The sequence below is a fragment of the Syngnathus floridae genome, chromosome 9, assembly GCF_059516105.1.
Source record: "Syngnathus floridae isolate MCC-2025c chromosome 9, RoL_Sflo_1.0, whole genome shotgun sequence".
Taxonomy (NCBI): domain Eukaryota; kingdom Metazoa; phylum Chordata; class Actinopteri; order Syngnathiformes; family Syngnathidae; genus Syngnathus; species Syngnathus floridae.
Genome location: NC_142421.1, coordinates 193,669 through 213,846, shown reverse-complemented (window position 1 = coordinate 213,846; position 20,178 = coordinate 193,669). Strand labels below are relative to the sequence as shown.

Sequence of the window (20,178 nt, the reverse complement as noted above, 5' to 3'; positions counted from 1 at the left end):
TCCGTGAGGGCTGGGTCTGAGCACTGTCTAGTCACGTGAATGAGATGACGGCGTGTCTGTCACCACTCGTCCCCGATCGTGTCCATATTGTCATAGTTTTGTGTGTGTGCGCTCGCCCCTCCCTTCCCCTCCCCTCCCTTCTTATGCTTTCTTATGGAATTGTGAAATGTCTTTTTGGTTTGTGGTTGAAATGAAATGTGCAGATTGTAACACCATGACAATTGTGAGCATGTGTTTCGCAGCTTTTGTCACTGGCTAGCCTAGGTTCCGAGTGGAAAGTATTTCCCTAAGCCCGAGGGAAGAATGGATGCAGCCAGCATTAATTTCCTGCTTGATTTTCGACGTATGTCCTTTTGGCCTAAAAGCCTCCATTGTGACTCCTCCTCCTCCTCCTCCTCCTCTCGCTCTTGCTCTGGCTCTGGCTCTGGCTCTGGCTCTTGCTCTGGCTCCCGCTGCTGCTCCTGCTCCTCCACCTCTTGTCACTTGCTCTTTAGCACATTCCTCCACATTTCTCCACTATCTCACTCCCTTGGGCAGGCACTCTGCCAGCCCTCTTGCTTTTTCTCTCTCGTCAACTTGTCCCGTTGGAGCCTGGCCCCTTTCATTTCCCTCAGCTGCAGCGAACATGGGCATCGTGACCCTATCCAAGGACTGGGCAAAAGACAGCCAGCGTTTCCTTCCGTTTTGAGGGAGAAGAAGAAAAGCAATTCTTTCTTCTTCTTCTTCTTCCTCTTCTTCTTCTTCCCAACGTCAGAATTAAGTGACAGGGCGGCGAGCGTTCCGTACATTCCCAGAGCAGTGACAAGATGAGCGTCAAGAGGAAAAAGAGCGGGCTGATTATCCGTTGGCAGAAGTCATTCTCCGTCCTGGCTCCTTGGACGAAAGGTACACTCAACTTTTTGCCTAAGCCTCGCTTGTCTTGAAATGTCTTGAAGTTGACATTGTGCGGTGTGCTCATGTCAAGTTCCAGATGGTCCCAATCAACGGCTTGGCATCAACCCGCATTTTTCGAAGCAATGCGTTGAAAATGGGATCTTTTCACTTTACGGCTGCCAACCTTAGCAATCACGTTTTGTTGGCTCCAAACACTTTGAAAATGCGCAAGGTGGGCCGGCCGGAGCAGTATTGTAGGATTTTCTTTGACTTTTTTCAGGTGTCAGGTTGCGGCACATTCCATGCGCACGCCTTGCTGGGTCGGAGATGCCTTCCTTTCCACACCTGCGATGCAAGAACCCTTTCATTTGGTTCTTTGGTCTCTTTTAGGATCAATCAGTCCGCTTTTAGTTGAGTTTTGGAGTCGTGTGGCCCATTGTCAAGCTTCCACTTAGAGTGGACACACGCATGCATGTCATTTTAAAGCGGCTCGAGTCACCATCGGAGCGGGACAGGCTTATGATCCGGAGCCGCCTCAACTCCGGTGCACGGATGGATGTCAAATGGTGCACTTCAACAATGACCGGCAGGCAGTCTTTGGTGTCACTGTACACCTTTAAATAGAAAATGGCATTTGGCCTGACTTGTTTTGACTATATGCTTTCCAGGTGAACATAAAACTATCAAAGAAAAGTGTCAACTTTCAGTGGAAGCGATGCCTCCGTTACAGGACTCTGTCGTCCCCGCTCGTGGCCATATTGTCGTGGTTTCTGTCCGTGTGTCTGTTGGCCCCTGCCCTGGCCTGCCCTGCCCTGCCCTGCCCTGCCCTGGCCTGCCCTGCCCTGCCCTGCCCTGCCCTGCCCTGCCCTGCCCTGCCCTGCCGTGTGCCCTGCCCTGCCGTGTGCCCTGCCCTGCCGTGTGCCCTGCCCTGCCGTGTGCCCTGCCCTGCCCTGCCGTGTGCCCATGAGCAGTGTGATCATCATTCTCACCTGCCTCTCGTTAGCTGTCTCGTATTTAAATCCTGTCTGCACTCCCCTCCCCTCGGTAACGTCTTCACGTTTGATGCCTTCTTGTCTCACGTCCCGGTCAGTCAGTCAGTCTAGTTGTTGTTTTGTTACGTTAGGTCGGTTTGTCGGTCGGTTCTGTCGGTTTGTTGCGCTCATCCTCGCTTCCAACTACCTTATCCCTCAATAAAGCCTGCATTTGGTCGCCCTGCTCAACTCCGATCCGTGACAGACTCCAAAACATTCTTTTCTTATCCAAATGTTTTTGATAAGCCATGGGTGGAGCTGAGAGCAGGGAGGCATTTTGATAAAGACCCTGCAGGCAGCGTCTGGGACTCGTCCGTGAGTTTGATGACACGATTTGCGGTGCTGGCAAACAGGGATTCAGAGACTCAAACAGGCCCATGTCTTGAGAAAGAAGGTGGCTGGCCAGTGACTGGCAAAAATAGAGAGGAAGTGATACGTAGTGGAATGCTGCTGCTGCTGCTGCTGCTGCTGCTGCCGCCGCCGCCACCACCGCCGCTTGTTCTCACATTGATGGCACCGTGATTATCGGCCAAAACACCGAGGCAAAAATATAGCGAGCTGTACTTTGAGCAACAAACATAACTCGTCAAAAGCGCCCCTTTTTCATCCTGCTTACTTGACAGAATATTAACCATGCATGCATGGGCCAAGAATTGAGCATGCAAAAACCTTGTTATAGTGCATGTCAAAAGAACAAAAAGCTGTGTTTTTTTGACTTAACCTGTTGACCAGTTTTTACCCTCAGCCTCTCTCTCTCTCTCTCTCTCTCTCTCTCTCTCTCACGCAGCTGAAATGCATTGAGCTTCAGGCAAAGCAGCAACAACACCTGTCGAGGTGGGAGCGAGCGAGCGAGGGAGGGAGGGAGGGAGGGAACCCAAGTGAATCACAATCCCACTGTTGTGTGGAATGTCACATTTGTATGGCGGGAAATGAGCAGGACGCTTTTAGACAATAACAAGCAAAAGCGGCTTAGTCACGTTTGGAAGGGAGAATGACCTAGTTGTAATGATACGTCGCTGCTTTTAGCCAAACACAAAGCGAGACAGACAGACAGACAGACAGATAGACAGGCAATAAAGCAAGTCAGTCAGTGACTGCAGACAATTATAGGCAAGAGCTTTTTGTGCAAGAGCTCTTTGTGCCGCCGTCGTCGCCACCACTGCATGAGAGCAACACCTGTCTGGATGACGCCGGTCGTCGTAGAAGACGTGTCATTAAAAGTCCACCAGGTGTTCTTGGCGGAGTCTTTCAGAAATCATAAAGGATAGCTTCTCGGTATACAGTATAGTAGATGATGACGGCACACTGACAATAAAGTACGGTACAGTGTCAAATAGTATCTGACATGAGACCAGAGTGTCACATACGTACTATAGCTCAGTACAGAGAGAGAGAGAGAGAGAAAGCGCTGAATTTCTAGTTGATGTTAACTTTGGCACTGCAACCTTGTTCCAGGGGTGAGAGTATTTCATTTTCAAAAGGACAGCCACCCCCCCATGAGAAAAGGCAGCTTATACCCTCCACTACCCCCCCCCCCCCCCACTCCTCTTACTGAGAAAAAGCTCCATCTGACTGTTCTTGAAAAAAATGCAGAAGTTTCTTTTTTTTTTTTTTTTCTTTTCTTCTTTCCACCTAACATTGTTGTTGGTCTGATCTGAGAGATGAAGGGCAGGCAGGCAGGATGTTGTGCCTTGGGGCCAACTGAGTGTTGGCTTTCATGGGCTAATGTCGTGTTCGGCACAATGTTGCCCACTTCATTACGCAGTACTTTGGAATTTTGATTCTATTACAAGTTTGAAGTGATTGATTATTATGCAACTCTTATGCAAAATAGGAAGTGAGCTTTTGGAAAGCGATATGGTCAAAACACATCAGTGGCAGCCTTTTGCCAGAGTGACTACCATTCAACAATACTACGTGCAGTGGCCGGCCGGCCGGCTGGCCTGTGGCTGAGAGATTAGGAGAGAAATCAAAACAAGCCTGGCTCTGGCTCTGGCTCTGGCTCTGGCTCTGGCTCTGGCTCTGGCTCTGGCTCTGGCTCTGGCTCTGGCTCTCACACCAAAGATACTCTGTTGTTTTGATACTATTGATTTACACAATCGAATCGACTGTACATTTCTGTACTTTACAGCAGCAGCAGTGGCAGCAGCAGCCGCCGCCATAATAAGCACGTTGTGTAACTGGCTTCCATGCCAGATGATACTTTTGCACAGTTGTTTATTCAGCTTTGTTCAGCAATAACACCCCCGCCCCCCGCCCCCCGCCCCCCCTTCCATTGTACTGATTTCCAGCACATGCTTCAGTTGAGTTGAGTTGATCTTCGCACATGCATCAACTCGGCTTTTAACATCATCTTTTAACATCTAACATCTGTGATGGTGTTAAACTTTGAAACGTGAATTTGTGTCATGCGTTAATGACAATAAAAGAGTCCAAGTAGCATTTAAATCTTAACAGTGGAAAAAAAACAACTTGTGAGCAATTGGGTGTTACGCACATTTCCAGAACAAAGCGGAATAACAATAACATTCCCATGTTATGTGTGTGTCTGTGGGTGGGGTGGGATGGGGTGGTTGGTGCCTGTGCTTCCACTGCACCCCTCCCTCCCTCTCAGTCTTGCTCCATCTTACACTGAGTCACTCAGCCTTTAGAAGGCTGTGTAAGGAAAGCTTATGTGGGCCCATCTCTCTCTCTCTCTCTCTGTCTGTCTCTCTCTCTCTCTCTCTCTCTTTTTCTCTCTCTCACTCCTTCCCTCCCTCCTTCCCTCCCTCTCTTGAGGATAAAAGGCTCCGATTTAGCACTTGAAAGAACTTTTAATCTCATATTTGCCTTGGTGGCATCTGAAATTCACCCTGTAGAAAGCCACACAGTCTGCCTTGTTGTTAAAGTCAGTCAAGTGCGGTGCGATTGGGTTAGGGTTAGGCCTGGCCTGGCCTGGCTTGGCCTGGCTTGGCCTGGCCACATCTGGCCTGGCCTGGCCCGGCCACGTCTGGCCTGGCCTGGCCACATCTGGCCTGGCCTGGCCTGGCGTGCAAGCCCCACACAAACAAGTACAGATATGGTCATTTTGTTCCCAAAAGCCAGCAGCGGTATCAGCATTGAGTCTATGGATGAGGTTGCGGTGGCGAGGCGGCGCTTGGAGAGTCTGACGCCTGAAGCGCTCACTTGCACGTACTTGTAGGTGGCCACAGCTTGCACTCATTTTCTTCTCAGCCATAGTCTGCACATGGGGCACCTTTGACACGGACTTCCTTGTTGAGATGAACGGAGGTACACCGTGCCAGGCTGTAAAATGTTTGCTCTTTCTTTGCAGGCAAAGCGGCCCGAGACACAGTCGTGGACAGTGGCGTTGTGCTGACCAAGATCAAGCCATTTGGCAACTTCCCTGCCACTCTCTCCGCAGCTTGTCAACACAAGCTGCCAATGCGTGGCTCCAAAGACTCTTTGGTGGATTTTCAGCCTGATGACAAGTCAGGACAAAGTCCAAGCTACGGCAACGCAGACGACCTGTCGGGAATTTTCTCAGGCTCGCCGCTGACCAGGTTGTACAAGTTTGAGTCCGAGGACTCTGGAGTGGAGTTATCCAGCGCTAACTCGCCGTCCACGGGCTCCGACCAGAGCTTTGCCGTCCACAGCCGCGAATCGTCCTGTGACTCGTCTCGTTTCAACTCTGAGCCTTCCACGCGCTCTGCTCAGCAGACCCGACATGGACAGTGCTGTGACATTTCTCAGTCAGAGGTTGGGATCAGCTCTTCAAGAAGTGAACGGCACCTTTGTGAGGATCTGGAAAGAGATGAGCGGAGCGCAGCGCCGGAGGGCGACCGGGAGATGATTGAAAAGCTCAACTTCAAGGCTTGTAAGCAACCCGTCCATGACTTGAAGGGGAGCGCCGCTTGTGATGACAAATGCTGCATACTCCATGAGGTGAGTTAGTTCGTTCACTCGTGGTGGTGGTGGTGGTGCTGGTGGTGGTGGTGACGATGACGACGACGACGACGACGACGACGACGACGACGACGCTACAAGCAGCAGAACGCCAACACTCCTTCAACCTTCATTCCAATCAACAGCCATTGGACCTTAATAGATGAAACATTGGATAGTAAGAGACCGATGACATTGCATCATTATTGATGTTTACTACGTCTTCTAGCGCGGCAATGTGTCTGTGTGCTCATAAGGAGAGTTTGTGCATAGCAGGCAGGAAATGCATGATGTCACTCTGCAAGCCACATTGCTTCCGTTTGAGTTTCCAGTGGCTGGAGAGGACAGCATTGTCCTGGGAAAGGAACGTCAAAGGGGGACGGGACGGGACGGGACGGGATGGGACGGGACAGTAGAAACTCCCAAGAGATCTGGCTATCCTGCTTTTGTTGGGCTGAAGCAATCTGCACCCAGCAAAAATGCTTTTGTGAGTTGAGTCTTAATTGTGGACCTTTTTGATTCTGCTCTGCTCCTCCAGACACAGGAATGGAGCTCCAATCCTTTGGGCTCAGGACTTGGCTATTTGGAGCACATCTGCCAGCTCATTGAAAAAATCGGCCAGCTGCAGGAGAACAACCTTGGTCTTCAAAAGCAGATCTGCCGCTTGCAGAAGGACGCCCGCTTGGCAAAGACTAAAGAGGTGATTTTCTCACGACAGCCATTGCAATCAACAGGTGAACTCAAAACTCACTCACTCAAAAGCCATTTTCTAAAGCCCACCAAAGGAATCAAGGGGCCAGTGGTCACATCAGACGCCCCATGATAAATTGAAGTCCCAAGCAAACACCACAATCCTAGCAGATTCATCCAAACAAGAAAACATGGGGAAAAGTCAATATGGACACCATCCCAACCAAAATGAGGCAGGAGGATGTTGACGCAAACAGCAAAAGCCAAATTGAAAAACAATGCAAAAAAGTGCAGTCAATACGCGACGAAAGTACGCATTGCGTTCATATTTTGTCCGACATGAAAATGACAATTTCACCTATGGCCTTGTTTGTGCCATGTCGTATTTCACCAATCGCGTTGTTTGTGCCATGTGTCCGCCCGGCACGCTGCCGGCATCTGGAAATGCCTTTGGCAAGAACAAGGATAAGATGAGAAATGGCAGAAGCGTGTCGTCACCTCAGTTCCTCAAATATCTGCTGCTTATGCAATGATCAAGCATATTGGAAATGATGAAATCTGCTGCTGCCGCTGCCGCTGCTGCTGCTGCGGTGTTGTTGTGATGACAGGACTTGTTCCAAGCCCATTGCAGCTGCGCTGCAGCCACGCTGGCTTTTGAGGACATGGCCCTTGATTTGTCCCGCAGTGGAACACTCTCCGATCCGTCCGCCGTCCCAGTGGTCTCCCGCCATCCGCTCGCATCAGCCCAGACTAGTAAGTCATGACAATTCATTTACCTTGACGCAAGAATGAAAAATGGCTCTTGTGCTGAGCCTTTAACGTATGAAAGAAATGGAGTTGACATTTTGGGGATCCTGCCTAATAGCGCACTCAAACAGAACGATGATGATATTGAATCTCCGCCGCCGCTTGACAACCTTTCAATATGCTTTTCATTTCCTGGCTGACACCCACCTTTGTGGAATGGATCCAATGCGTCTGTTATTTGATTTTTAAACCCCCAGCCTACAGCAAGCCCTAAATGCTTTTCACTTTCCCACTTTACCTTGTCATCAGAGATCAGCTCCCCAAATTTGACTGCAGTCTTTTCAAATTCTAACTGAGGCAGGCCGACAGGCAGGCAGGCAGGCAGCCACGCAGGCAGCCACGCAGGCAGCCACGCAGGCAGGCAGGCAGGCAGGCAGGCAGACAGACAGGCAGACAGGCAGCCAGCAGGCACGAGGCACAATTCCTGACAGTAACAAGGCAGAAAATTCAGTCTTCAGCTCAAAGCAAGGAAGCAAGCAAGCTTCTTGCTTGTAAAGGCATCTGGATTGTGCTGTGCTTGCAGACAGGCTTTATGCTAGTTTGACACCAAGCAAAAGAAGTCTCAAGCCAATGAGTGACAACCAGGGGGACGTCTTCCTCCGTGAAAGCAACCAAGGGCTTTCCATCCCTCATCGGCCGGTGAGTCATGCCAACCGCCCGCCCGCCCGCCCGCCCCTGTAGCAATGGCAGTATTTGGGGGGGGTTCTTTGGTAATTTTGCAGGATCGGAGTCATGCCCGTGCTTGTTCGGCGGCGCTTGATACAGCAATGTGTCTTTTGCTACGGAATAGTGGGAAAGGTCATCTCGTTTTTGCACAGTGTGGAGACTTTTAAAAGCGCTTGCTACGGTCTGAATAGCGTCCATTTGAAATACTACTTGTATTTGTGACCAAAAGAATCGGGGTCCGCGTCGCGTCGAACGCAAGCGTGTAAACTGGAGCTCCGACGACTGTTCATTGAGCTTATTTGACCGGACGCGGTGCTTTTGTGTGTAACGTTTTGCTCCAACGCCTCAGCTGGCTGATTGTGACACATGGGGCAGAGTCAAGGACCTATTGAAGAAAACAAACGTAAGAAACAAGAGCAAAGTGGGATTAACGGCCAGCTCACTGAAGATGTCCTGTCCGCAACTCTACAGGTGGGCATCGCTGCAAATCTGCTGATGTTAATTCAGCAATTTTTCCAAAATTCGGGCTTTTTATTTATTTGCAACCCAATACTCACATCAATCGACGAGGGCTTATCTTCCAGATTGCGAAAGCGTGTGACGATTCCAAAGACGTACATGATGCGGACATGAACTTTTCCCGCAAACATTTCAAAGCAGTCAAATGCCTTCCAGGCTCTTCGCATGTTATATTTTGAGAACTGTTTGATATGAAACTAATTGACTTTACCATTGCTTGGATTTTTCTAGGCCTGATGTGGGACAAAGGGAACCTGATAACAGAAACAGGAACTCCATGATTGTCATGGGCCACATCAGCAAATTGCACGTCCCTTGGCTACAATCCTAAAATACTGAGGTACAGTTGGAGCCTGCTGACTGACAAATAAATACAGCATACATTTATCAACGTGAAAGGCAAAGAATCGACGTAGAAGTAACGTGTCGTGAGGATGGCGTCCCCAAGTGGACAACCACTGTACTGCATGTACAATATGAAGTGCAAAGCGCTAGCTATCCATCCATCCATCCGTCCGTCCATCCATGTATGTACGTACGTATGGATGGAGGGAGGGATGGAGGGAGGGAGGGAGGGATGGACGGAGGGATGGACGGACGGACGGACGGACGGACGGACGGTGGGCCCGCCCATCCCGCCTGTGTACGTTGGAGAAGCGCTTCTGGCAGAGGTGAGCAGCAGCAATTGCGCTCAAATGCACATTTGAAAACAAGGAGTTTTCTCATGGGTGATAATGGCTTGAAGCCTTCGCATGAGCTCTTCAATCATCCAGAAGCTTTTATAAACAAAAGAAGTTAGGTGGCCATCCATCCGTATTTGCACTTGCCTTTCAAAAGCACTATTTGAAGATGCTCAATGTGCCTCTTGGCTTTCATTGCCAGTGCCAAATGTAAATGTGGCGGCATAAGGTGTCTCTGCGCTATGCATTTTGAAATGATATGACATCATTCATTGTTCCCCAATTTTGAGAAGGGCTACTAAAAGTAAGAGTGTCTGTCACGTCTCGTCCCCAGTTTTGCTGTGTCTCGGTTGCCATGGTTTGTGTTGGCGTGGCCCCTCCCCTCCCCTCCCTCGTCGCCCCTCCCCTCCCGCGTCACCTCAATCAATGCAACCGCGGTCACCTGCCTCTCGTTACCTGTCTTGTATTTAAGTCCTGTCTGCCCCTCACGCCACTCCGCGTCGGATCATTGCGTGTTGTTGTCGCCGCCGCCGCCGCCGCCGTTGTTATGTCTTGCTGTCTTGATGTGCTGTTGTTTTCTTGTCTCACGTTCCGGTCAGTCTAGTTCAGGGGTCGGCAACCTAGAATGATGTTCAAAGAGCCATATAGAGATGCAATCCACTTGTTGAAACTGTTTTTTTCGTTCCTCAAGTTGCACCTTTCCTCTCAGTTCCAACTGGGTGATCGGCAGCAAATTGAGCATGCTTTAGCTGAAAATGTCGCTCCAAATTGCTCTTGTTATATTTGACAACTTGTCATCGCAAATCAAACATTCAGGCAATCCTTCGGCACTGGCACTGGCACTGGCAATGAAAGCAAACAGTCGAGTCCATTCTTTCTGAAAGCCTCTGTTCTCATCAGCAGTCTTTCTCTTTTTGCCTTTTGAATCCATGGCCCGTCACTCGCAACCTGTTTGTTTCCAACTCGCCTGTGCTGTGTCGCTTGCTATGACGCAATTTTGCGCCGTTCTGAAATTCGCTATTTTTAACATATTTACAACTACATAATTTTCCACAGCATAAGAATGTTTGTGTCATGATTACCATCTCAAAAACCTATGTAACAAAAAAAAAAAAAATCTTTTTCCATTTTCACGCCATTTGGCAAGAGCTCCAGGGAGCCGCTAGGGGTGTGCTAAAGAGCCGCATGCGGCTCTGGAGCCGCGGGTTGCCGACCCCAGGTCTAGTTATTGCTTTGTTAATTCATGTCAGTTTGCCGAGTCTGTCTTTTGAGCAAGCTAGTCCAAGCTGCATTTGGTCGCCCTGCTCCATCCGTTCCGTGACACAGAGTAAAAGTCAGTGAGTAACACAATCTATCTTTGTCCTCTAATCCCATCCAGATGTTGTCGAGCAGGATTAGGAGGAGAGCGAGCGGGAGCGGAAAATGGAAAGAACGGAGAAGACGAGCGATAGATAGTAACTAAGGAATTAAAGGGAACATTCCAACGCTGCAGCTACGGTACGTGGGAGGGAGGGAGGGAGGGAGGGAGGAAAGGTCAAACTGCAAACATTGGCACTTTGCCTGATGACTTTAGTGGGGAAGAAACAAGATACATGCAGAACCATATGATCCCTAATTCATTTACAGTCCATTGAATGTGCGCCATATACAAATATCTTATTTAAGTGCTGGTCTATATCTATCTATATCTATATCTATAGATATAGATATATAAGTAAAATATTCAGGACCTTAGGATTGGGACAAACGTAGATCTCGGTCAAGACTTTGACGTTTTGATGATCATGTCAGCATGATCTATGATGGGAGATACCAGTTCACATCGATATCTTCTCTTAAGTTACAATCATGACGTCGTTTTTTTGTATTTTATCAAATTAAAAAAAAAATGATTTTTAGACTTGCCAAACACCTTTAGTCGATATTATGTTACTGTATGCATATCGCAGTGATGCATTTTCCAAATACAGTATTTTAATGCTATACCTCGTCCTGTGGTGTTTATTTTTTGAATTCAGCTATTGTGGCTTAAGCAGCCAACCGTGACTATTTTCTTCAGCAGAGGTGCAAGCAAAATGTCGCCATCACAAATGTTCCTCAAGTGATAAAGCAAGCACATTGCCATTGTTCGTCATGCTGAGCTAGCCAATTTCAGCTTGCAATTTTCGAGCAATCTCGGCACACCTACTGTTAAAACTGCAATACTACTGACTACTACTTGGTTGTTTAGCCACTGCCTACGGTCATTGCATGCTAACTGCACAATGTCGCCGTAGAGAAAATGAAGCGAGATTGCTTAAAATCATTCATGAGTCATTTTGCTCCATAATAAGCAATTCAAGATTTCATTTGCTATACTTGCCAGTGTACAGCAGGTGGCAGGCGAGAGAGAGCGAGAGAGAGCGAGAGAGAGCGAGAGAGAGCGAGAGAGAGCGAGAGAGAGCGAGAGAGAGCGAGAGAGAGCGAGAGAGAGCGAGAGAGAGCGAGAGAGAGCGAGAGAGAGCGAGAGAGAGCGAGAGAGAGCGAGAGAGAGCGAGAGAGAGCGAGAGAGAGCGAGAGAGAGCGAGAGAGATTCCCGTGTTGAAAGGGTTAGGGTGAATTGTTGTTTCAGGTTGAGGAAAGCGGTCCTGTCCTGGGGAATGTCACATTACACTTCGGCACTGGTACGCATATCTCTCTCCATAAAATGCAGTATTCCTCTGAGATTTTGAGCTCATAGTACACATTTCACTACGCAACATTATGCAATTGCAACTCGTTCAAATAGTTCCATAAATGATCGATATGTATATGTCATTCAATTGATACAATTTATATGAAGAAGCAGTCAAGTTTGGATGAGCCAGAACTGCAGCCATTGCGTGTGCGTGTGCTTGTGCGTGTGCCTGTATATGTGCGTGTCGTGAACGTTTCGTGCTTGTGGTGAGTGGGACAACTTGCAAGTACAAAAAGAATCGCTGCAGCGTCCGTGCTTTCCAAGAAAAGAGAATATTTGAACTCGTATCCCCAAAATCCAATGCAACGTGAACAATGTTCAATTCAAATTGTTTTGTAACATATCGCTTCGGAAGATTGTCACCAAGAGTTATTTTTGGAATGATTGCGGTTGTCTTTGAGAGAAGCAGCTGTGATGTACAACTGCATTGAAGTCAAATCATTCAAAACATGAACGGAAATTGTATTGCAGATATAGATATAGGCTTGACCATAACGTACAATACACATGAGCGGTGTTAGACACTTTTTTGCCGGTTTTGCAGTCAAGTCAAAAATTGAAATCAAATAAAAATTCGTGGTTTGGGAAGAAATGCAGCAGCAGCAGCATAATATAGCACGTTCATTCGTTTTTGTTTTTTTCTTCTTCATTTTGTCCATTGTGAATTGTAATGATTTACAAGTTGAAGGCCTTTGACAAATGTTCATCAAAAATGTGAAATGTCACATTGAAATCATGTCTGGTGGTGTGTTTTCACGATACCTTCTTCATGATATGTTTATTGGCCTGTAGGCCCATATACATACAAATAGCCATTCACATCTTTTGTTAAACAATTGGCAAATATTGAAAGGTGCTCTCTATTTTACATTGCTGTCCAATGGTCCAGATAGATAAAAAAAAAAAAAAAAAAAAACTTGAAGTCCATTAGCAACGCCTTATAAAAGTCTTTTTTTCATGACTGATGGCGGACGATCGGGGCCTGTGCAGGGGACCCCATCCGGAGGGAGGCACATTCAGTCAGAGAAAAGGAGGACGGAAAATGGACCGGCGAGTGCCAAATCGTTTCCAGCGTGTGCCAAATCGTTTCCAGCGTGACAGGCCGCCGCAAGTCACGCGGGCTGCTGCGCATGCAGAAACTTTGGGCCGGCCGCCTACTCGCAGGCCGACACGCTGCTGATCTTAGCGGTGTTCTCGGTCCAAGGTTGCAGATTCTGCAGCGCGAACAAAGAGCTATTCTGCAGGCACAGCGGGTCCGGTGTCACCGGCTGGTTGATGGACTTCTGGAAGGCCTCCTGCTGCAGTTGCATGAGAATCCGGTTGGCTTGCTGCCTCTCCGCCTCTCTCTCCTCCGCCGTCTGCCGCCTGCACAACCAGGTCAGTGCACGCGCACAAATCCAAAATAATACAAATCAATCAATCAAATGTTAGTTTGTTTTGAAGTAGGCTATGGTATTTGTTCTCTTTGAACTTGCATAGAATCATGTAGATTTTGTCATGCAGGCTGAAGTTCTTTCGTTTTTCATGCTTTGATGGATATGCTTCAAAGAAAGGATTTCTAAATCAATTCAATTGTGAATAAAAGAAATGGCATCATTAAGATAAACATACATGCTTAAAAATGCTGCTTTAACGCTAGGGTTTTTTGCTAAAAAAAATTCTTTGGTTGTTTTGTGCAATTTTAACCCATATTGGGTTGGGTTTTTTTTTTTTTTTTGTCCCAGCATTTTCAGGGTGCAGCGTTCGAACACTGTTCATTAAAAAAATGACGTTTAAAAATCGGATTTACTTTTGATATTATTTTCAAATTCTTTCAAACAGTCCGAATTGCAAGGTGTTTAAATATGCAGGCAATTCTAGATTGGTTTCAAATGACGACAAATTCCATTATTACCGGCGTTACGGGATGATCCATGCGAGGGTTTATGTGTGTGTGCTCTCCATTCATGAGAAATGCTGAATATTTTTCGTCATTATCTTTCCATTAAAAATGGAGAATTCCGACTTTGTTTGACAACATTAAATTTGCCACGTCGTCGGGAGATTAAAAACAAACAAACAAACACGTTTTTAAACATATTTCTGAAGTCGGCAATCAGAAATGATTTGCTGCCTGCAGAATTTTGTCTGATTTGAACGAAATATGTTACTCAAGCGGGACCATACTAATGACAAGCTGTTGAATCGAATCGGATCCAGATTGCACTTTGGCATTCTATTTAATTTGATCATCCAATTATGATTTACATGAGATTTATATATATATTTATATATATATTTATATATATATTTATTTATATATATATATTTATATATATCTGATTGGTGCAGGATTAATTCATGAATTAACAAATTAATGTTGAACTCCGTGATTTCAAAGTGACCCTAACCTACTCCAAAGATTCAGTATTTCCGCTGCCATGCAGGTGAGAGTACTCGTGAAAAATGCTCCACCTCCATTTGGTGCGTCTGTTTTGGAACCAGGTTTTGACCTGAGCGTCGGTCATTTTGAGGGCTTTGGCAAGGGTGGCCCGCTCGGCAGACGCCAAGTACTTCTGGCGGTGGAAGCGTTTCTCCAGCTCGCAGATCTGCAGTCGAGTGAACGACGTCCGCGGTTTCTTCTTCTTCGGCGGCGTCCGGTTCTGGTAGGGGTGTCCGACACGACGCGTTACAGTGAGGGGTGAGAGAGACACTGGACAGACCGAAACAAGAAGAACAAGACAAAAAGAAGACCATAATGATTGAGAATGGAAATGATTATACATCTATATATATATAGATGTATAATCATTATATGTATATATGTATATATGTATATATATGTATATATATATATATATATTACAGTCGTCAGCCACAGGCATTTGCACATTGACAAATGCAGCTAATTAATGTTTCGTTTGAAGTTGTCAGAAAGGCATACATTTAACATCGTATTGGCCGTGCAGCGGGGTGCTTTTTAATGGTTTCATTTGATCGTCTTCAAATATACATTTTCTTCCAATCGGATGATCAATTATTTTTTTCTATTAGCCTATAGTCGTCAGTTGAGGAAATAAAACTAGACCACACAACAACCTAACTATATTCTCTGTAAAGGAAATGTTTTTATGCACTGTATCACGTGTATTTTATTTTAATGTTTTCACGAAAGTGCTTCATTTTTTATTCTTGTCACTGAATATTTTGTTTCGCATTGAAGTTTCTCCTGTGTGCATTTGATGTCAGTTCAACATGTTAAATTGAGTGGACTTGATGTCAATACCGTGCCATCATTATATTATATTATATTATATTATATAATATTATATTATATTATATTATATTCCGTTCTATTATATTATATTCCGTTCTATTCTATTCTATGCCGTTCTATTCTATTCTATGCCGTTCTATTCTATTCTATTCTATTGTGCTCTATTCTATTCTATCCTGCTCTATTGTGTGTATTGTGTTCTATTTCGTTCTATTGTGTTCAGTTGTCATACCTGTGAACCTGTCCTTTGTGTATCGTCTGTTGCTCTCCATCCAGGGGAAGGTGAGCGCGCTTATGCTGTTTCCCGGCGGCATACAAGCGTTGCCGGCGCTCAGCGGTCGGTGCGCAGGCACGCGGATGACCCCAGCGGGATTGGGCCCGCTCACGTTCGTGTGGTAAGGGCCGCCGAGTTGCACACTGTTGCAGTTATATCCGCCGCCGTGAGCGCACGCGAAGCCATTGTTGGGGTTACAGTTGTATAGCGGGTGTCCGTAATCCGTCTCGTGCATCCTCGCACTCAGCATGCAACTTTGTTCCACGGTGCTGAGAATCTGGTCGATTCCAAAACTGATCGACTCCTGCGCGTGCGCGTGTTGCTGCTGCAGATGTGCCCCCGCTAGTCCCATGTGATCCATGGCCGGCCTCCACGCATCGGCGGCGGGCTGGCGGGCTGGCGGGCTGGCGCGCTGGCGCAGTGGACACGCACGCGATAACTCCAACAGTGAGCCCGGGCCTTGCCGCTCTGGCCGTTATCAAGTGAGAGCGGGCGGGTGCACGTGCATGTGCGCAACATCCACGCAGACAGGCTTTTGCATCCCCACTGAAAGTCGCCCCCGCCCGCCCGCCCGCCGGCCCGCCCGCCCCCTTCCTGCGCCTCATCCTCTCCCCAAAAGGCATCAATTCATTGCAAAAATTCGCCTCTTTCAAAAGTACAAGCAACACTCGGGCATTTAGCAAGCATGCAAACCGCACGACATTTCTAGGCAAATAAAAGAGCACAATTCCATTCAAAGGCAATATTTTCCATGTCAGCCGATTCCAACTGAGCCAGGGCGCACTCGCGACTGGTCGCCCACTTCTAAGAAGACTTCACATGCCTCATGGTCTCTCAACGTAAAGGCACAAATAAAAACAATTCAGCTTTTGGAAGCGTGAATGTCTTGGAATGCGAGTAGCCGTTTCTAAATGGCTTTTCCTTTTCAGGAATTCAGATGACGTCATTAGGCAGGCCAATTAAAGCCACTTCATTACAGGGCACAGACGTATCAATATAGGCAACCATTCATTCATACTCACAAACACTAAGCTGGAAATGAACCCATTTTATCATGACCACATCATCATCATCATCATCATCATCACCCCCGCCCCCTCCCCCCCCCCCCCCCCCAAAAAAGACAACAATTTGGACAGATTCATTTGCAACAAGATGCAGATGCGGTTCATGTTTTCAACTTCCTTATTACTAAGCTCAAAATCTACTCGTCGTTGAACCCTCCCTCTTGTTTTCTTCTTCTTCAAAGCTGATACTGAAGTCATCGGCAAATGCAACAAAACGAGTCCCTGCAAAATGAGTGATGTTGGTGAGATGGATGATTTATTTCATGGAGCAGGTTCCATTCATAATTCATGTTGAGAGGGATGCAATTGATATGAACACTGATACGCTTTTTATTTGTTACTGAGGCTGTGGAGGATGCTGGAATGTTTCATTGCAACCCGAAAACCAAGCGACTCATACATTACTAAATCTGCCATTAATATTCATGTGGAGACCGCACTCCATGCAATGATGAATTGCGCCTTTGGATCCAATGGATATTCATTGGAATACAAAGGGTGGCAGTTGATAGAAACTAAAGTACGTCTTATTTCCCATTGGGAGAGGTGCCAAGAACTGAATTCAAGCAGCAAGTACCTGAAAAAGAAAGTGACCGACCGACGACCCATTGATCTTTTCTGCGGCTCACAGCCACTGGGACTTAATTACTCCACACAGGGCATTAGGTTGTGAATATTTCATCACTTTTAAATGGTCCTCATTGGTCACGTGGCTAGCATCAAATTTTAATGCTAACAGACTATCATGAAGATAAGGGAGGGTACTTGCAAAACCATTCAAACGACTGGAGTCCCATTAGACACATGCAAAGTGCAAAGTGTGTACTACATGGCCCAATGATACATGTGTGGTGGATTGCGCAATGCCGCATATTCTGATTGTGCACTCATGAATCTTTTGGGTCTTGATGGATAAGGAATGCTTTTTAACAAAGGTTTATGTCGCGTAAAAGTATTGGGAAGGAAGGGCTTCAAAAGTTGTTACTCTATAGATTGTGTACTGGACCACAATGCAACGGGAGGGAGGGAGGGAGGGAGGGAGAGGGGGAGGGAGATTTGTGCGCAACTCTCACTCACTTTGGTTTGGCTGTGCACGATGTCCCCCGCCCGCCCGCCCGCTCCGGCAGAGCGGGTTAGTGCAGCGTGGTGTGGTCAGTCATTGTGACGCTGGAGCCTTTTTGCAAGGAAAAGCACACCCATGCCCTCTAGCGGCCGACAAGAAAAACAATGTTGCAATACAATGGCGTTTCAATTTCCAAATGAGACATATATCGTTTGTGCTTACTTTACTGATCTTCGTTTATTGCAGGTGGTTCTGGAACGCATCTCCCGCGGTGGCTTCAGCAGACTGACTCGCTGCTGTTTGTCGTGTTGTTGTTGTTGTTGTTGTTGTTGTTGTTGTTTTTTCCTCCCTTGCTGAAGCAGCGTGCTGCCTTCTACCTGCAGAGTCCTTGACTCTTGACCTCCAAATCTCTGGCGCCAGCTCTGTCAGCAACTCACTCCACTTTCCATTAACGCAAAGTGCAATGGCAACATTTGGAACCTCTTGGAGCACTTCAATTGCTGGGAGTGAGTGAAATGTCTTCTTTCAAGGATTTGCACATTACAATGATCAGTGAATATCCAACAAATCAATGTAACTAATCAACGAGTGTTTACATTATATTTCATCCATTAGGCATTCATTGCGGACATGGCAAACAGGAGAGAGCTTCTTTCCACATACATACAAGCTGTCGCTGTGATTGGGCGGTGTGCTGTCACGGTGGCGCCGATGACATCATCACAAGGGTTGGAAAAGAACGCTCTTTCATATCCAACGACGCATAAACCTGCAGAATGTTGCATGGAGAACGTTTGGCAGGCAGACAGTCAAGTGCACCCATCGTCTACTTGAATGAAAGTGAGCGAAAAATAGAATTGAGCTGCTGCTGTGCAGTCAAATGTTTCTGTGAAGTCAACGCACAATGACACTTTGCAATTTCGAATAGCGCATCACCAGTCCATTCCTCTCAGTTCAAGTTGTCCCTTGTTGCGTTGAAACCGATAAGATGTCGTTACGGCCACTCGGTCTGTCAACGGTGCTCACAAGTCGCTTGGCTGCGCGTCAACAAGCGGAAGCGACATGTGCTATTAGTGGCGAGGGCAAGACACAACAAATGAACGCACGGAGCTTTGATAGTGTAGCCCCTCCCTGCGTGCCCCTGTCTGCCCGTGACAAGGCCAAACACAAGTCAGTCATTACAGAGCCACTGCGCATGGACGTTTGGACTTGACGCAGCGAGCTTGGATTGATTGGCTTTAGTTTCTGTAAATTGGAAGGAACTGACACGCGCACACACACAAGCAGGTGGGCCGTGTCGGCTCGAACGCTTGAGCCTCTGTCAGCGGAGCACAAGTGCTGTCCGTCACCCCTCCTCCAGTCCCGCCGTCGTCCCGTCCCCAGGCTTTGCGGCTCGGCTGGACGCTTCCGGATGGATGTTTTGGCTGATGATTATTCGGGCTTGGAGGGCTCAGCCATCTTTGCATCTCGCCAGAAAGAAAAAAGCGGATCACCTATTTCTCTTCTCTGACATTTTCTGTACCATGAGTATGTTCAATCACTTCATCGTGGTGTTGCAACATTTTGGCCCCACTTTGGCTGGCTGCCTCGCGGCCCAGCGACTAGTCACGGACTCCAGCGAGAAGGCTCTCTGCTCAAGCGTTTAAAGATGTGTGTCCCCACCCCCCCTTGTGTGTGACGGCAATCCGGCAATGACGTGAGCAGTGTGTTCAAACTGGAAACGCAACAACAGATTAAAAGGTGAGAGTTCAGTCGAGAAGCGTGTCTTTTTGTTTTCTCTCATTTCGAATAGGTCAAAGGTCAGGCTCTAATTGCCTTAATGGACTGTCCCGACCGACTAACAACAAGCAGATCGCATGCCGGCCAGTTAGGTAGGATCTGAGACACAGCAAAAGCCAAGAGGTAGTAGCGCAAGTCGCTACGACCGCATGATGTTCCCCCAAGCAATATGAAAAGGTTTTCACTCAAAATGTCGCATTCATTTCTTTTCACCACATACGTAGCTCATGCCCAATCAAATATGACCCTAACGCTGTCCAGATGTCATAGCTGCATTGGAGCAAGTCTACGTACCTCGGTCTTCACTTATGACAACAAGCTCATACTCGTAGCTTTCATTTACTAACTAAAGTCAAGTTCCTGTTAACTGTGTGTGTGCGCGTGTGTGTGTGCGCGTGTGAACTTTGCTTTCCAGGTCATAAATAAGTGTAACTGTGACAGACAAGCAGTAAAGAGCTTCCGAGCAGCTCCAGGAAGCTGCAGAAGCACCCTAACCCCAAACTTGACCTGGTAAATACACTCCACACTGTGTCTGGCTTTTACATAGATGTGGAAATTAGAGGCATCGGCGCCGCCGTGATGAGCAGACACGGAATGGCGTAACGGAGGAAGACGTGCGACGTACATGCTCAGCCATCCGGAAGGGGAAAAAAAGTATGCTGCTTTGCTTTTGTTTACATTGTCTTCAGCTGTCAGAGCCAACACCAATTTGTCACTGATGGCGTGCCATCTCCTCCGCCATCTAGATCCGCATAAGCTCAAAGTACATTTAAGAGGGTCGTCGTCACTCTCCAGCGACCCGTGAAGCAGGCCGCGGCTCTCACGTGAAGTGA

At 47.3% G+C, this 20,178-nt stretch overlaps 2 protein-coding genes and 1 long non-coding RNA gene across 6 annotated transcripts; 2 read left to right on the top strand and 1 right to left on the bottom strand.

The window, feature by feature from the left end:
* Nucleotides 1-226: 226 nt before the first annotated feature.
* LOC148392731 (uncharacterized) lies at nucleotides 227-11,173 on the top strand. Its single transcript, XM_088385241.1, has 8 exons — nucleotides 227-885; nucleotides 5,218-5,828; nucleotides 6,367-6,528; nucleotides 7,127-7,271; nucleotides 7,849-7,964; nucleotides 8,341-8,462; nucleotides 8,742-8,850; nucleotides 10,569-11,173. The coding sequence occupies exons 1-7, from the start codon at nucleotides 807-809 to the stop codon at nucleotides 8,839-8,841; spliced, it is 1,335 nt and encodes a 444-aa protein (XP_088241367.1). The 5' UTR covers nucleotides 227-806; the 3' UTR covers nucleotides 8,842-8,850; nucleotides 10,569-11,173.
* Nucleotides 11,174-11,662: 489 nt separating this feature from the next.
* On the top strand, nucleotides 11,663-18,441 carry LOC148392729 (uncharacterized). Of its 4 annotated transcripts, none has more exons than XR_015860455.1 (5): nucleotides 11,663-11,853; nucleotides 12,897-13,283; nucleotides 15,439-15,557; nucleotides 17,950-18,072; nucleotides 18,182-18,441. It is a non-coding gene; the product is annotated as an uncharacterized LOC148392729 (long non-coding RNA). The 4 variants fall into 4 exon arrangements; XR_015860454.1 differs by having other exon boundaries at nucleotides 17,813-18,072; XR_015860453.1 differs by adding an exon at nucleotides 14,391-14,586 and having other exon boundaries at nucleotides 15,439-18,072.
* On the bottom strand, nucleotides 12,299-15,870 carry tlx1 (T cell leukemia homeobox 1). Its single transcript, XM_088385242.1, has 3 exons — nucleotides 15,395-15,870; nucleotides 14,361-14,598; nucleotides 12,299-13,271 (listed from the first exon to the last, which is right to left on the bottom strand). Exons 1-3 carry the CDS (start codon nucleotides 15,795-15,797, stop codon nucleotides 13,061-13,063), a joined length of 852 nt encoding a protein of 283 aa, XP_088241368.1. The 5' UTR covers nucleotides 15,798-15,870; the 3' UTR covers nucleotides 12,299-13,060.
* Nucleotides 18,442-20,178: the final 1,737 nt, after the last annotated feature.